Source organism: Carcharodon carcharias, chromosome 22 (genome assembly GCF_017639515.1).
Source record: "Carcharodon carcharias isolate sCarCar2 chromosome 22, sCarCar2.pri, whole genome shotgun sequence".
NCBI lineage: Eukaryota > Metazoa > Chordata > Chondrichthyes > Lamniformes > Lamnidae > Carcharodon > Carcharodon carcharias.
The window spans coordinates 67,520,524-67,538,668 of NC_054488.1; the positions used below are offsets into that span (position 1 = coordinate 67,520,524).

Genomic DNA, 18,145 nt, shown 5'->3' on the forward strand with positions numbered 1-18,145 from the left:
CTTTAAGGCAACAGTCCAAATAGATTCCAAGTTCATAAAGTCATCCAGCAATTTCACCACAAGCATCCACTGGACAATGGACATCCAAAGGCTTTCACACAACTTTGGTTACTCGGACAGCAAAATTTCTGCAGGGTGGCTAGAGGCTTTCTCCCCAAGTCTGTTTCACAGTTACCTTTCAAGGTCTCACACGGCCACACCTCACACAGCCTTCCATCCTTCTTTAAATATTCTTCCCCCTTTTTGATCTCTAAATCCCATTGTTTTGACTTGCCTTTAGAAGAGATTTGTCCCAGAATATAAAAATCTTTCATGTTATCATTATGGCCAGCACTTTTGGGAAAAATCAACATAATGCCCTTGCCTTATTTGTCTTGCCAGTTGTAAATATTTTCCCTGTCCCTTTGAAATCAAACGCCTTTCCCACTTATCTAAAAACGTAAATTTCATTCACACCATCTCTGCACAGACTTCACCCGAGCTTACTCATCTCCATTTCAAACGCCTGTTTTACACCTCACTACTACAATACTGAAACCTTGCAATCTAATCATCTCTAGTTTAATTAAATTAGACACACACACACATGCACACACAAGTCTGCTTTAAAATATCCCACGATAATATGAGGAAAACTATGATAGTTTCATGACAGGACAATTGATCAGTAGCTTTCAGAAAGAGAAATGGATAAATATTTGAACAGGAAAAGATTCCAGGACTTTGGGGAAAGAACAAAGGAAATGAGATGAAACGGATAGTGCTTTCAAATAGCTGGTACAATCATGGCCCCACATAATCACCCCCAACACAATCAGGACCCACATAATCACCCACCAACACAATCAGGACCCACATTATCACCCCCCAACACAATCAGGACCCACATAATCACCCCCAACACAATCAGGACCCACATAATCACCCCCCAACACAATCAGGACCCACATAATCACCCCCCAACACAATCAGGACCCACATAATCACCCCCCAACACAATCAGGACCCACATAATCACCCACCAACACAATCAGGACCCACATAATCACCCCCCAACACAATCAGGACCCACATAATCACCCCCAACACAATCAGGACCCACATAATCACCCCCCAACACAATCAGGACCCACATAATCACCCCCAACACAATCAGGACCCACATAATCATCCCCAACACAATCAGGACCCACATAATCACCCCCCAACACAATCAGGACCCACATAATCACCCCCAACACAATCAGGACCCACATAATCACCCCCCAACACCATTACTGCCACTTGCTGCTTTCCACGAGCCAGCATTCACAATTCCAACATTGACTTTCACTTCCAGAGCCTGACTGTACCAAACAACCCTGGATTTCTCAGGCAAACCACATCAACAAACCCAAATCAGCAGGTTCTGATCAAACACTCACCCCCTCATAGCATTTCCTCTCCAAATGGTTCATAGATTCAAACAAAGCCTGAAAATAAAGAAGAGGAGTTAGAGTGAATTCAAATAACTCACCTCACAGCACACTCCGAGAAAAATAATCAGCACTCATTGAGAACAATAATCAGCACCCACTGAGGATAATAAACTGAGGATAATAATCAGCACCCACTGAGGGTAAGAATCAGCATTAACTGAGGATAATAATCTACAGCCACTGCCAGTAATAATCACCAGTCAATGTAGGTACCACCAGCCCCAGTCAGTGACAGGATCTGATCTGAACTGCAGAATAGCTGCATGCACTGGTGTGAAATTCCTCACACAGCTGTGTTTGGGTCAAGTGCACAACAAGCTGGACTCCCAGTCATCACATTCAGTTCCATAAAAACAGTGCATGCCCTCCACAGGGATTCCTGTAGTGGTGCACACCATTTCACCCTCATCTGAGCTGTTCCTGTGCCTCCATGCCAAGAATTCTTTGTGCCCGTAGCTGATGAGGGCATTGAGCTGAGTGCAGATTGACTCCGAGTCACCTACCTCGATATTCTTCTGGTGAAGTTGATCATCCTGTAACAGTTGGCTGGTGGCTGCATTGAGCCTCTCACACTCTCCCTGCAGCTGTAGAATGTGATTCTGCAATTCCAGATCCTGCAACAATGGAAAGATGTCTAACTGTACACATGGCAGCATTGTGCAGAGAAGTGGCTGGAGGGGTGAAGAGTAGGGAGCAGGGAGAGAGGAGGGTGGAGATTTGGGAGTGAGGGGGTGTGTGGATAGGGGACTGGAAACTGGATAGTAATGTGGTATATGGATTCCACTCCCCAGTGTTGGCTCATCTCCCTGCTTCCACCCTACTCTGACTTGTATCTGGTTATCTATCGGGAACAGAAAATCCAGAAACATGGCACTAAAAATCCAGTTAAAATGCTTTATTAGCAGATGGTAAAATGCCACTCAATTTATTTATCAGTGATTCAACGGACAGTGCAGCATGATAGATAACTGAGTAAGGCACAGAAAGCAGCCAATCGTGTTGAATAGCTCTTTATCTGACTAGACGCAAGTGTGCACTGGTGTCCAGTTTTAGGGTAACTGCTCTTTTTGCTGTACTAATGATCAGGACTTAGGGCACAAGACACGATTTCACAGTTTGCAGGTGATATGGAGATGTAGAAACAATGTGGAAGATAGTCAACGAACTTCAGGAGGACATGGACAGACGAGTGGAATGAGCAAACACATGGCAAATGAAAATGAACAGAGTGAAGTATGAAGTGGTGCTTTTTGTTCAGAAGAATAAGGAGACAATATAAAATTTTGAAGGGTGCGCTGGAATGAAGAGACATGGGGATTTCTGCAGAAATCCTTGAAGCTGGCAGAAGAAGTTAAAAAGCTGGTAAAAACAATGCAGGTCTTTGGCTTTCTTAACAGAGGTTCGAGTGCAAAATCAAGGAAATTATGCTAAGGTTTGTCAAACATGGAGAGACTGGGAATGTTTTCCTTGAAGCAGAAAAGATGAAGTAAAGATTTGATAGGCATGTTTAAATAATGAATCAGTCTGATCCAGTAAATAAGGAGAAACTCATTACATTAGCAGCAAGATCAATTATCAGATGGCAGAAGTTTAAAATAAAGAATCAGAAGGGGAGATGAGGAGATTCCTTATCATGCAGCGATTTGTTGTGATCTGGCTGGTGCTGCCTGAAAGGGCAGTGGAAGCAGGTTCGACTTTCAATAGGGAATTGGATAAATACTTTGAGGGGAGAAACTTGCAGGATTATGGGGAAAGAGCAGGGCAAAGTGGGACTAATTGGATAGCTTTTTCTAGGAGTCAGCATAGGCACATTGGACCAAGTGACCTCCTCCTGTGCTGGGATGTTTGATGGCTTTGTTCCAGTACAGCTCACTACACAGTGAGCGAATCGCCAACAGAATTCCATCACAGCATTCCTGATTAATTGCCTTCAGAATATTTCTACAGTCCTGCTGTAACAGAGCTCCCCTTCAATAGTAAAATTCCTGGCCTTTGCTCAGGTACCCAGACTTGGTTGGGGGAGAAATAACAGCAGTTGTGTTGCCTATAGTCTGAGTCGAGTGTTTGGAGCATTCCTTCCTTGGCTCAGTTCCTCTCCTCCATCACAATACTCTACCTTAGCACTGTCTCCTGTTGAGTCAACCAGGGTGTTAACCGTGTCCTGCAGTTTCTGAAATCGCTGACACAGATTGCTGGCATCTTGACTGACATCTAAACTGCAGACAGGACAGGTGGCCTCAGTCTCGAGACCGAGGCTCATTCCAAGCAGAGCACAGGAAGAGCTCATGATTTTCTCCAGGACTGGCCCTAACTTGTCTAACTGTGGAAAAAAAAACAGAAACAGGTTATGCTCACATTCTGCAATGGTGCAGTACTTAAACACAGGTGCAGTAACTGTGCAACAGAATAGACAGTGTCCAGTCTGGTATTGAGAGTCTGGACACTCAGATTCTTCAATCCTCTCTAGTTGCTACATGTCAAAGGCAGAAGGGGTTAGACAGATGATTATGCCAGTGATGTGCAGGCATTGGATAAAGACAGAGCTGCTCAGGACCCAGACAACATTGTTCAAGTGTACATCCAGATTTCTCTTCGAATTCTAACCCAGGGGTCACTGGAGCAGTGTTTGTGTCTTTTGTTCATAATGAAAAGGGGGCTGTTTGAGTTTTGAAATGCAACATTACTACATGTCATATCTGGCTTGCTGTAGTCATGTGACCTCTGCCAACATGCATATGAACATACAAGCATACACATTAGGAGCAGCAGTAGGCCACATGACTCTTTGAGCCTGCTCTGTCATTCAATAAGATCATGGCTGATCTGATTGCAACCTCAACCCCACATCTCTACCCTTGATAATCTTTCACCCCCCTTGCTTATCAGAATCTATCTACCTCTGCCCTAAAAACATTCAAAGACTTTGCTTCCATCACCTTTTGAGGAAGAGAGTTCCAAAAGCTCATGACCTCAGAGAAAAAAAATTCTCCTTATTTCTGCCATAAATGAGTGACCCCTTATTTATAAACAGTGACTCTAGTTCTAGATTCTCCCACAAGAGGAAACATCCTCTCCACATCCACCCTGTCAAGACCCCTCAGGATCTTAAAAGTTTCAAGCAAGTCACCTCTTACTCTTCTAAACTCCAGTGGATACAAGCCTAACCTGTCCAAGCTTTCCTCAGGAGACAACCTGCCCATCCCTGGTATTAGTCTGGTAAACCTTCTCTGAACTGCTTCGAATATATTTACATCGTTCCTAAAATAAGCTACTGTTAGGACATGGCAGATGATGTCTGCCAGATGGACCAAATCCACAAGGGAAACTTGGTCCCAACTATTACAGTGGTTTTGCAATTTGTATTTATTACGCAAAGATGTGTGCACTGCATTCAGAAGAAATGAGTCCGCCAAGACCTTTAGAGATTTAAAAAATTTAATTAAAATATTTATTAACAAAATAAAAGATTTCAAGCACATACATAAAACTACAATTACTTAATACTATAAAATATCCTAAAATTCCTAATTAACCTGACTCCCAGTTATACATTCCCTTTAAGACAACAGTCCAAAATAGATTTTAGATTAAAGGACAAAGCAGCAGGTTAACACAGTACCCACTTGACAGTGGAATTCCAAATAGCTTTCCCCAACTTCAGTTTCTTTACATAGCAGACTTTTAACAAATGGCTGGAGGCTTCTTGAAGGCTGTTTCAAGCACTTATTAAATCTTACATGGCCCTCTCCTCTCAGTCTTTCATTCTCCCTTTATGTATGCTTCTCTCTCTTTAATATGTAAATTCAATTGTTCCATCTGTCTTTGAAACTGTATCTTTCTCATAATATAACAACTTTCATGTTGCCAATATTGTCAGTAACCTTTGGGGAAAATAAACACCATCCTTAGCTTTGCTTATCTGGCTAGTTGCAAACAGACTAATGTCCCTTTGAAATCCAAACAATCCCTTCACTTATCTAAAATTGCAAATTCTTTTCACACCTTACATGCTAAGCCAGCATCCATTTTTACTCATTAACATTTCAAGCACATTGCTACACCTAGCTTCTTTTGATATTCCAAACTTGCAGTCTACCTGACTCCAAATGTAATTAAATCACACAGACAGACCCAGCTATACTCACACCCATAAACCTACTTTACAATAAACCAGAAAATTATGAAAATTATTATACTTTCGTAAAATGTGCACAATATTCCAGATGTGGTCTCACCAATGCTCTGTACAACTGAAGCATAACCTCCCTTCTTTTGTATTCAATTCCCCTCACAATAAATGATAACATTCTATTAGCTTTCCTAATTACTTGCTGTAGCTGCATACTAGCCTTTTGTGATTCGTGCAATCGGACACCCAGATCCCTCTGAATCTCAGAGCTCTGCAATCTCTCACCATTTAGATAATAAGCTTCTTTTTTATTCTTCCTGCCAGAATGGACAATTTCACATTTGCCCACATTATACTCCATTTGCCAGGTCTTTGCCCACTCAATTAACCTATCTAAGTCACTTTGTAGCCTCTTTATGTCCTCGTCACAGCTTACTTTCCTACGTATCTTTGCGTTGTCTACAAATTTAGCCACCATTCCTTCGGTCCCTTCATCTAAGTCATTTATATAAAGTGTAAAAAGTTGAAGCTCCAGCACTGATCCCTGTGGCACACCACTCGTTATATCCTGCTGTTTAAGCCAACTCTGTTTCCTGTTAGCTAGCCAATCTTCTATCTATGCCAATATGTTACCTTCTATGCCATAAGCCTTTATTTTCTGCAATAACATTTGATGTGGCACTTTATCAAGTGCCTTCTGGAAATCTAAGTACAGCACATCCACCGGTTCCCCTTTATCCACAGCACATGTGACTCCTTCAAAAAACTCCAATAAATTGGTTAAACATGATTTCTCCTTAACACAAAACCATGTTGACTCTGCCTGATTGCCTTGAATTTTTCTAAGTGCCCTGCTATAACATCCATAACAATAAAATCTAAACATTTTCCCTCTGACAGATGTTAAGCTAACTGGCCTGTAGTTTCCTGCTTTCTGCCTCCTTCCCTTTTTGAATAAAGGAGTTACATTTGCTATTTTTCAATCTCATGAAGCCTTCCTTGAATCTGGGGTATTTTAGAAAATTAAAACCAACACACTCACTCGCCACTTCTTTTAAGTCCTAGGATGAAGTCCATCTGGACCTGGGGACTTGTCAGCCTGTAGCCCCAACAATTTGATCAGTACCACTTCCTTAATGGTTGTAATTTTCTTGAGTTCCTCCCTCCCATTTCCTGATTTACAGCTACTTCTAGGATGTTACTTGTCTCCTTTATAGTGAAGACCGATACAAAACACCTGTTCAATTCATCTGCCATCTCCTTATTTTCCATTATCAATTCCCCAGACTCCATTTCTATAGGAACAATACTCACTTTGTTAACTCTGTTCTTATTTAAATATCTATAGAAACTCTTACTATCTATCTTTATATTTCTAGGTAGCTTTCTCTTGTATTCTAATTTTTCCCTCATTAATCTTTGCTGTTCTTTATACTCTGTCCAATCTTCTGACCTGCCACCCATCTTTGTGCAATTATATGCTTTTTCTTTAACTTGATACTGTCTTTAACTTTTTACATTAATCACAGACGGTGGGTCCTCCCCATGAAATTTTTCTCTCCTATTAGAATGTATATATTCTGTGGGCAGAATCTTTAGCTTGGTGGGCGAGCGTGCACCCAACCCGACTGAGTGTGAAATGACACGCATTGATTTTGGCCGAAGGTGCCATTGCCAATGTGCAGTCGCGCAATAGTTCAGTTGGCGAACGTGCTCTGGAGCCAGCAGCACACCCGCCGACAATTAAAAGGCCTATTAAGGCCATTAAGTAATCAAGTGTCTGGAATTTCTCACTGCCTGTTCAACTTAACGGTTGGTGGGCAAGCGAAAAGGCCAAGCAGCCTTTGCATTTTTTTGGAAACCTCATCCACGGGTGGGATGAGGTTTCCAAAAGCAAATAAAATAAAACAAAAACTTCATTTTGTTATCAAAAACATGTCCCTGCTCTTGTGACAAAGTCACATGAAGGGGCATGTTTCCTTACATTTTTCTGCTCTTGGTTTTTTTTTGAAAATTCTTCATCTCCCTGAGGCAGCTCTGCTCGTCGGGGAGATTATTCCGTGTTCTCTTGGTTACATGCGCGAAGTTCACACAAGGCCTGCTCGCACACCCCTGCCCCGTCTGCACAGGCAGTGCTCACGTTTCACACTGGGCGGGCCTTATGGAGCACTGCCAATCACAGGCAGCAGTCAGCTTCCCCACCACCCCCACTGTTCCTGCACGCCAGGGGAAAAATTCTGCCCTGTGTATTTTGAAATATCCCTTTAACTATCTGCCACTACATCGCTATTGACCTATCCCTTAACCTCATTTGCCAGTTCACTTTACCAGGCTCTACTTTCATATCCTCATAATTGCCCTTATTTTAGCCTAAAGTATTAGTCTTGGACCCACACTTCTCCCCTCAAACTGAATGTAAAATTCAATCATATTATGAGCGCTGCTACCTGGGGGTCCTACACTTTGAGGTTATCAGTTAATCCTACCTCATTGGTCTAGTACAGTCTGTTCTCTGTTTGGCTCCAAAATGTGCTGTTCTAAGAAACTATCCTGAAAACATTCTATGAATTCCCCATCTATGCCACATTTGCCCATCTGATTTTTCCAGTCTCTATGTAGATTAAAATCCTCCATGATTATCGCTGTATCTTTCCGACAAGCTCTCATTATCTCTTCTTTTATACTCTGTCCTACTGTGTAGTTACAATTAGGGGCCTGTGCACCACTCCCACAACTGACTTCTTGCCTTCATCATTTCTCATCTCTCCCAAACTGCTTCTACATCCTGGTTTCCTGAACTTAGGTCATCCCTCTCTAATGCGCTAACACCATCATTAACTAACAGAACAACCCCTGCATCTTTTCCTCGCTTCCTGTCTTTCATAAATATCACACATCCTCCGAATATTCAGGTCTCAGTCTATGCCATCCTATAGCCATGTCTTTGTAATGGCCATCTGATTGCACTTATTTATTTCTATTTGCACTATGCATTCATATGTTTTGTTTCAAATGCTAAGTGCGTTTAGATACAGAGACTTTAGTTTTGTCCTTTTAATATTTTTACAACCTTTAGCCTAATCTATTGGTTTACTCTTAGATTTGTATTCCCTGTCCTTTCATGTCATGGTCTGTTTATCATTTCCTACATTAATACCTGTCTCTCTTGCCTTGTCTCCACTCTTTGATTTACCACATCTTCCCACATTTCACCCCTTGCCCCCACTATTTATTTTAAAGCCCTCTCTACTTCCTTAGTTATATGACTCGCTAGAACACAGCCCTGGCACAGTTCAGGTGTAGGCCATCCCAATGGTACTGGCCCCACTTTCTCCAGTACTGGTGCCAGTGCCCCACATACTGGAATTCACTTCTCCCTCACCAGTCTTTGAGCCATGAGGGACTCTCTCTGGAAGCTATCACTTTACATCAGTTCAAAAAAGACACTAAGAAGCACTACTGTCTTTGAACTTGAAACATGTGGTGTCAGAAGTGGAGATAAAATAGAGTTTTTAAACCCTGGAAATTCCTGCAGAGAAGCCACAGCTCAGAAAGGCATACAGCAATGTTCAAATTTGCTAAAAGCTGCTGAAAAAGGACAAGGAAAAGCAAACTCAAACTGAAGGCCGCAAATAAAATCCTGGGCGAGTGAACATGGCCGTACCCTTTCCCATCATACTCCGGTAGAAATGAAAAGTGATATGTTGCAGAACTGGCAGTTTTTACACTTGCAATGGCACAACTACGAGCTTGCAACAGATTTAATTAACAAAATGGAACCGATATGAGCAGCCACACTTCTAACACTGCTGGGGAGGAACTGCTACAAGTTGCATTCCACCCTAAATCTAACCAATGAACAAAGAAAACAGAGAGCAGAGATTTTAAAAGCCTAGAACACACATTTTGAACTCCCAGTGAACGCTACTTATGAACGCTATGTACTCAACACTGGAGTTCAAGGTGAAAACAAGCCCATTAATCAATAAAATAATCACAAAAAAACTGCGGATGCTGGAAATCCAAAACAAAAACAGAATTACCTGGAAAAACTCAGCAGGTCTGGCAGCATCGGCGGAGAAGAAAAGAGTTGACGTTTCGAGTCCTCATGACCCTTCGAAATGCAGTTCTGTCGAAGGGTCATGAGGACTCGAAACGTCAACTCTTTTCTTCTCCGCCGATGCTGCCAGACCTGCTGAGTTTTTCCAGGTAATTCTGTTTTTGTTTCCCATTAATCAATATATGACTGCAGTAACACAGCTTGCAGAATCATGTGAATTCGGACAGCTAAAAGATAATATGATTAAAGATCGAATAGTCTTAGGCATACAAGGCCCCTCAGTGAGAGCAAGACTACTGAAAGAGGAGAAATTTATACTCAGGGAAGCGATAGGCATGTTTAGAAATGTGGAGCTTGTGAAAGGTCAGCTAGAATACATGTATGACAGAGCAGAGCAGGTGACATATTACGTTGAGACACATTCCAGGTTGAAAGAGCAAAGCAATCTTGGACAAAGGGCAGGATGCAAATACCACGAACGACATCATACAAAGGGAAAAAGAATTGCCCAGCGTGGGGAAAGTAGAGTTTTAACTGCAAGAAGACGAATCATTTTGCACACAAGTGTTTGGCTATAAAGAAGCAAAACAAACTGATACAGATGGCCACTGGAGAGATATCAACAGAAGAGTCTAATGAACCACTATACATGATACAGCAGGTTGGGTCCATCAAATCGAGAGGTGATAAATGGTTTGTTACTGTTACAATGATGACTGCAGAAAGTGAGTATTGAATGAAGATAAGACACTGGTGCATCATGCAGCAATATGACCTTCACACATATAAAAACAGAAAATGCTGGAAAAACTCAGCAGGTCTGACAGCATCTGTGGAGAGAGAAACAAGTGTTAACATTTCAAATCTGAATAACCTTTTTTCAGAGTTCTGAAGAACAGCCATACGGACTCAAAACATTAACCCTGTTTTTCTCTCCATAGATGCTGTCAGTCCTGCTGAGTTTTTCCAGAATTTTGTTTGATTTCAGACTTCCAGCATCCACAGTATTTTGCTTTTATATGACCTTCACAGACCTGTGCAAAGTGGCTCAACATGCTAATCTGAAAATGAAGCCCTCGAAAGTGAGGTTGAGGTTATGTGATAGCACAATACTCATACCGAAAGGACAAATTAGTCTGAAAGCCCAATGCAATGGCAAGAATGAAGATCTGAAGTTCCAGATCATAGATGGCGCGCAACAGCCATCCATCTCAACCAAAGCAAGGCTAAAGCTTGAACAGGTAGCCCTAAATGTGCCAAAAGAGATTTACAATGTGTCGCAGCACGACTAAACTGTTCACTGTTGAACAGATCCTCGAAGAATATACACAGATGTGCTTACAAAATTGGGATATCTACCTGGAAGATATCATCTAGAGTAGATGAGAGTGTAAGACCAATTCAGCATCTGCTGAGAAGAGTTCCAGCTGCCCTCAAGTCCAGCCTAAAAGACAAAATAGAAGAGCTGGAAAGGAAGGAAGTGATCAAGAAAGTGACAACTCCTACAGACAGGATTAACAGTGGGGGAGCAGTTAAACCACCTGGAAAGCTGTGAGTATGCTTAGACCCAGAGGATGTAAACAAAGCACTGAAGAAATCTCACTGCCCCATGCCGACCATCGAAGGAATTTTGCCACAAATTGCTAAGGCAAAGGTCTTTAGATGCAAAGGATGGTTACTGGCAAGTTGACTAAATCAGCAGTTTTCTAATTACATTCGGGATGCTGATTGGGAGATACAGGTGGTTGCACATGTTGTTTGACATTTCCACAGCTCCAGAAGAATATCAACGCAGAGAGCACGAGATAGTCAGTGATCTTCCCAGAATGCAAGCCATAGTAGATGATCTGCAAGTCTATAGATGTGGAGACACAATGAAAGAAGCCATAGCTGACCATGATCAGAATCTAGTGTGACTGCTAGAGAAAGGTCACAAGATGAACCTGAAGCTGAACAAGAAAGAATTGTAACTGCAGATGCCTGAAGTCAAGTACATGGGTCAATGATGAGGTCAGCTTGCAGTGTGATGTCAGTGAGACTGGTCTTGGAGCACCTCTAATGCAGCAAGGACAACATGTTGCATCTGCATTCAGGACATTAAAGCAAATGGAACTACATTATGCTCAGATCAAGTGCCTGGCAACTGGCTTTGCTTCTGAGCATCTCGATCAATCCCTGCTTGGGAGAGACAAAGTAACCGTGGAGTCCGACCACAAGCCACTTTAAAGCATTTTTCTCAAACCGCTACTATCTGCTCCAAAGCCTTTGCAAAGAATGCTACTTTGTTTACAAAGTTATCATCTGGACATGATATGCAGGCAAGTGACACAGATGTACATCACAGACAGGCTATCGAGAGCAGCACTCCCCATGAAGAAAGTTGAGGATGCTACAGCAGAATGTGAAATCTTCCAGATTCAATGTGAAGCAGCAGCTCGACATATTCTGGAAGTCATCAACCCAGCAGAGACATTGAACCTGACAGACAAGCACCTTTCTCACATCAAGCAAACTACCCAACAAGGTGCAATTCGCCAAGAGCTGCAAGAAGTAGTGATGAAAGGATGGCCTGAGAGCATCAAGGACACGCTTGTGGTCACAAGAACGTATTGGGCACACTGAGGCGAATTGACAGCCCAAGATGGTATCTTGTACAAAGGAAATAGAGTCAGCACCCCTAAGCAAATGAGAGGAGAGAGGCTCAAGCACATCCATGCAAGCCAACAAGTAATTGAATCAAGTCTGAGAAGTCAAGAGAAGTGCTCTATGGCCAAACATGAGCAATGAAATTATAGACCACATCAGCCAGTGTGGAGCTTGTAACAAGTATCAAACTAAACAAGCGAGAGAGCTGCTGATGATGCATGGCATCCCAGACAGGTCATGGATAAAGCTAGGAATTGATTACCTTGTCACTGTCGACTACTATTCTGACTACTGGTAATTAGAGCAGCTGACTTCAACGGTGACCAGTGAGTTTGTGGAATGCCTGAAAGCACACTTCAGTCATTATGGCAATCCAGACATTGTGACGAGTGACAATGGCCCTCAGTTCATGAGTGAAGAATTCAGCCACTTCACAAAGCACTGGGAAATTCAACACAACACATCATCTCCACACTATCCCCAGTTGAATGAAAGGCTGAGGCAACAGTGAAAATCGCCAGAGGAATCAAGAAATCGAGCAAATCCAGCACAGATGTATACAAGGCAATCCTCGAGTGGAGAAACACACTGACTGAGGGCATGGAAAGCAGTCCAATCCAAAAACTAGTCACACTGCGCATAAATTACTCCTCCAATAGCAAAAAAGCTCCTGAAACTGGAAGTAGTAATGGGCGAAATGGCAGAAAGTCAAATTTCATTTTGACAAGACTGTCAAACGAGGGTACAAACCATCAATGCTCCTAACATGAGTCAGCCTACGTAGCAACGTGGGACATGCATAGAACAGCTGTCACTTCAATCGAACGCGGTGGAAATGAACAACCAAATATAATGGTGCAACCGCAGGTATATATGCACAACTAGTGTAGCTGTTCCTTCACAGTAACCGGCTGGTCAGGGAGAAGGGAGCTCACCAGGTGTACTGAGTATAGAACTACCTTCACTCCCAGAGGTCAATGTGTCCCTAAGAACCGCAATGGAACAACAGTTACCATGGCAACAAATGCCATGGGAATGACACTTTCTGAACAAGGGACATTACTCAGACGAAAGGCCACTGAAAACAAGCATGCATAACATAAAGAGGCCAGCATGGCTACTGACTAGTAGAACAAACAGCTGACAGTGCATGAGAACAGGGAGTATAGTGGGTAACTTGGGTAACCCACAGTTACACATAATAGTTCATGCCAATTTGTCTTCTGTACATTAGGAAAAAGTGGATGCTGGTTTTTGAAATGCAACTTTACTACATGCCCTATCTGGCTAGTCATGTGACCTCCACCATGAGGAACTCTCTCCGGAAGCTGCCATTTTACATCAGTTCAATAAAGTCCTCACACTGAGAAAGACACTAAGAAGCACTGTTGTCTTTGAACGCGAAACAAGCAGGAACCATGACTGATTTCTCCTCTCCAACCCAGAGGTCACTGGACAGTGATCAGGAGCAGGAACCCTGGCTGATTTCCCCTCTCTCTCTCTATCCCAGGGATCACTGGACAGTGATCAGGAGCAGGAACCCTGGCTGATTTCCCCTTTCTCTCTCTAGCCCAAGGATCACTGGACAGTGATCAGGAGCAGGAACCCTGGCTGATTTCCCATCTCTCTCTCTAGCCCAAGGATCACTGGACAGTGATCAGGAGCAGGAACCCTGGCTGATTTCCCCTCTCTCTCTCTAGCCCAGGGATCACTGGACAGTGATCAGGAGCAGGAACCCTGGCTGATTTCCCCTCTCTCTCTCTCTCTAGCCCAGGGGTCACTGGACAGTGATCAGGAGCAGGAAGCCTGGCTGATTTCCCCTCTCTCTCTCTCTAGCCCAAGAATCACTGGACAGTGATCAGGAGCAGGAACCCTGGCTGATTTCCCCTCTCTCTCTCCAGCCCAGGGATCACTGGACAGTAATCAGGAGCAGGAACCCTGGCTGATTTCCCCTCTCTCTCTCCAGCCCAGGGACCACTGGACAGTGATCAGGAGCAGGAACCCTGGCTGATTTCCCCTCGCTCTCTCTCTCTCTAACCCAGGGATCACTGGACAGTGATCAGGAGCAGGAACCCTGGCTGATTTCCCCTCTCTCTCTCTCTAGCCCAAGGATCACTGGACAGTGATCAGGAGCAGGAACCCTGGCTGATTTCCCCTCTCTCTCTCCAGCCCAGGGATCACTGGACAGTAATCAGGAGCAGGAACCCTGGCTGATTTCCCCTCTCTCTCTCTCTAGCCCAAGGATCACTGGACAGTGATCAGGAGCAGGAACCCTGGCTGATTTCCCCTCTCTCTCTCTAGCCCAGGGATCACTGGACAGTGATCAGGAGCAGGAACCCTGGCTGATTTCCCCTCTCTCTCTCTAACCCAGGGACCACTGGACAGTGATCAGGAGCAGGAACGCTGGCTGATTTCCCCTCTCTCTCTCTAACCCAGCGATCACTAGACAGTGATCAGGAGCAGGAACCATGGCTGATTTCCCCTCTCTCTCTCTAACCCAGGGATCACTGGACAGTGATCAGGAGCAGGAACCCTGACTGATTTCCCCCCTCTCTCTCTCTCTAACCCAGGGATCACTGGACAGTGATCAGGAGCAGGAACCCTGGCTGATTTCCTCTCTCTCTATCCCAGGGATCACTGGACAGTGATCAGGAGCAGGAACCCTGGCTGATTTCCCCTCTCTCTCTCTAGCCCAGGAATCACTGGACAGTGATCAGGAGCAGGAACCCTGGCTGATTTCCCATCTCTCTCTCTCTCTAACCCAGGGATCACTGGACAGTGATCAGGAGCAGGAACCCTGGCTGATTTCCGCTCTCTCTCTCTAACCCAGGGATCACTGGACAGTGATCAGGAGCAGGAACCCTGGCTGATTTCCGCTCTCTCTCTCTAGCCCAGGGATCACTGGACAGTGATCAGGAGCAGGAACCCTGGCTGATTTCCCCTCTCTCTCTCTAACCCAGGGGTTACTGGATAGTGATCAGGAGCAAGAACCCTGGCTGATTTCCCCTCTCTCTCTCTAGCTCAGGGATCACTGGACAGTGATCAGGAGCAGGAACGCTGGCTGATTTCCCCTCTCTCTCTCTCTAACCCAGGGATCACTGGACAGTGATCAGGAACAGGAACCCTGGCTGATTTCCTCTCTCTCTCTCTCTAACCCAGGGATCACTGGACAGTGATCAGGAGCAGGAACCCTGGCTGATTTCCGCTCTCTCTCTCTAGCCCAGGGATCACTGGACAGTGATCAGGAGCAGGAACCCTGGCTGATTTCCCCTCTCTCTCTCTAACCCAGGGGTCACTGGATAGTGATCAGGAGCAGGAACCCTGGCTGATTTCCCCTCTCTCTCTCTAGCCCAGGGATCACTGGACAGTGATCAGGAGCAGGAACGCTGGCTGATTTCCCCTCTCTCTCTCTCTAACCCAGGGATCACTGGACAGTGATCAGGAACAGGAACCCTGGCTGATTTCCTCTCTCTCTCTCTCTAACCCAGGGGACATTGGACAGTGATCAGGAGCAGGAACCCTGGCTGATTTCCTCTCTCTCTCTCTCTAACCCAGGGATCACTGGACAGTGATCAGGAGCAGGAACCCTGGCTGATTTCCTCTCTCTCTCTCTCTAACCCACGGATCACTGGACAGTGATCAGGAGCAGGAACCCTGGCTGATTTCCTCTCTCTCTCTCTCTCTAGCCCAGGGATCACTGGACCGTGATCAGGAGCAGGAACCCTGGCTGATTTCCCATCTCTCTCTCTCTCTAACCCAGGGGTCACTGGACAGTGATCAGGAGCAGGAACCCTGGCTGATTTCCCCTCTCTCTCTCTAACCCAGGGATCACTGGACAGGGATCAGGAGCAGGAACCCTGGCTGATTTCCCCTCTCTCTATCCCAGGGATCACTGGACAGTGATCAGGAGCAGGAACCCTGGCTGATTTCCCCTCTCTCTCTCTAGCCCAGGGATCACTGGACAGTGATCAGGAGCAGGAACCCTGGCTGATTTCCCCTCTCTCTCTCTAGCCCAGGGATCACTGGACAGGGATCAGGAGCAGGAACCCTGGCTGATTTCCCCTCTCTCTCTCTAACCCAGGGATCACTGGACAGTGATCAGGAGCAGGAACCCTGGCTGATTTCCCCTCTCTCTCTCTAACCCAGGGATCACTGGACAGTGATCAGGAGCAGGAACCCTGGCTGATTTCCCCTCTCTCTCTCTAGCCCAGGGATCACTGGACAGGGATCAGGAGCAGGAACCCTGGCTGATTTCCCCTCTCTCTCTCTAACCCAGGGATCACTGGACAGTGATCAGGAGCAGGAACCCTGGCTGATTCCCCCTCTCTCTCTCTCTAACCCAGGGATCACTGGACAGTGATCAGGAGCAGGAACCCTGGCTGATTTCCTCTCTCTCTCTCTAGCCCAGGGATCACTGGACAGTGATCAGGAGCAGAAACCCTGGCTGATTTCCGCTCTCTCTCTCTCTCTCTCTAACCCAGGGATCACTGGACAGTGATCAGGAGCAGGAACCCTGGCTGATTTCCCCCCGCTCTCTCTATCCCAGGGATCACTGGACAGTGATCAGGAGCAGGAACCCTGGCTGCTTTCCCCGCTCTCTCTCTCTCTAGCCCAGGGATCACTGGACAGTGATCAGGAGCAGGAACCCTGGCTGATTTCCCCTCTCTCTCTCTCTCTAGCCCAGGGATCACTGGACAGTGATCAGGAGCAGGAACCCTGGCTGATTTCCCCTCTCTCTCTCTCTCTAGCCCAGGGATCACTGGACAGTGATCAGGAGCAGGAACCCTGGCTGATTTCCTCTCAGATAACAAATACAAAAGAATTTGTTCCCAGTTCAGATTCCTGGGGCTGGATTTTCCCTTCTTCGGGCAGTGCAGTGGGTGGGCCTGGGAGCGGCCACAAAACAAACCACTGCCCACGATCGGGTCCTGACCACGATTTCACGCTGGGCCGGCCTTGGGAAGGCTGTGAGGGGGCAGGGCCTGCTGGTTGCGGGTCCAATGGTGACCCGGTGGCTGGTTTAAAAGCGGACAAGGCTGCCATGGAGGACGTTCCCTGAGCCGGTACGATGGACACGGCAGGTGAGAGCCACAGGTCAGGTAGATACCCGGCCCCTGACTTCTCTGATGATTGCCTCGCCGTCCTCCTGGAGGTGGCTGCCAGGAGGGACACCACTGTCCCCAGGGATGGGAAGAGGAGGTTACTGCACTTCACCAAGAGGGTGTGGGAGGAGGTGGCAGCGCTGGTCAGCAGGCGTGACATGGTGTGGTGCTCCTGGCTGCAGTGCCGGAAGTGCTTCAATGGCCTGCTGTGCTCAGGGAGGCTGAGTACCGTGTTGGCATGGGTCAGCGAGCAGATGTGTTAAGGTCTGGCCGTTCCCGCCCCATGGACCTCAGGGGTGCTAGAATCTGAGTACCAACTGTCAATGACACTGGAGCTGGCCAAGGGGGTGAGCCTTGGCTGCTTGGACTCAGTGCCTTGCGGCTCAGGGGCCACGACTCACATGTACCCTGCCAGATGCTCCTCAGCTGGGGTTGGCCAGGCTGCATTGGTGCTGCAGGTAGAAAGGGGACTCATCAATGCTCCTCTGTTGTTTCAGGAGAAGAAACCCACAACAATATAGAGAGGTCGCAGACTGGCAGAGGCCCTGCTAGCCTCCTAATCCTCTTGAGGTTTGAGCAAGACGCCCTAGAGCTCGAGAGCCAGCACACCCCACGTGCAATTGGGCATGGAGAGGCAGGGGTGTCAGACGAAAGGAAGAGCACACTTCACAGAGGTGAGTGTTTCGGATTGTGTAACCATTCTAGTGTAGCCTCTTCATTGATGTGAGCC

General features: G+C 45.8%; 1 protein-coding gene across 1 annotated transcript in view; it reads right to left on the bottom strand.

Moving 5' to 3' along the window:
- The window catches only part of LOC121293973, a 217,818-nt gene that overhangs the window by 120,544 nt on the left and 79,129 nt on the right, over positions 1–18,145 (bottom strand). The window contains exons 9-11 of the mRNA XM_041217474.1: positions 3,595–3,798; positions 1,982–2,092; positions 1,425–1,472 (exon numbers count right to left, since the gene is read on the bottom strand). Of these exons, the coding sequence (XP_041073408.1) occupies positions 1,425–1,472; positions 1,982–2,092; positions 3,595–3,798 (363 nt within the window). The remainder of the gene's footprint in view (positions 1–1,424; positions 1,473–1,981; positions 2,093–3,594; positions 3,799–18,145) is intronic.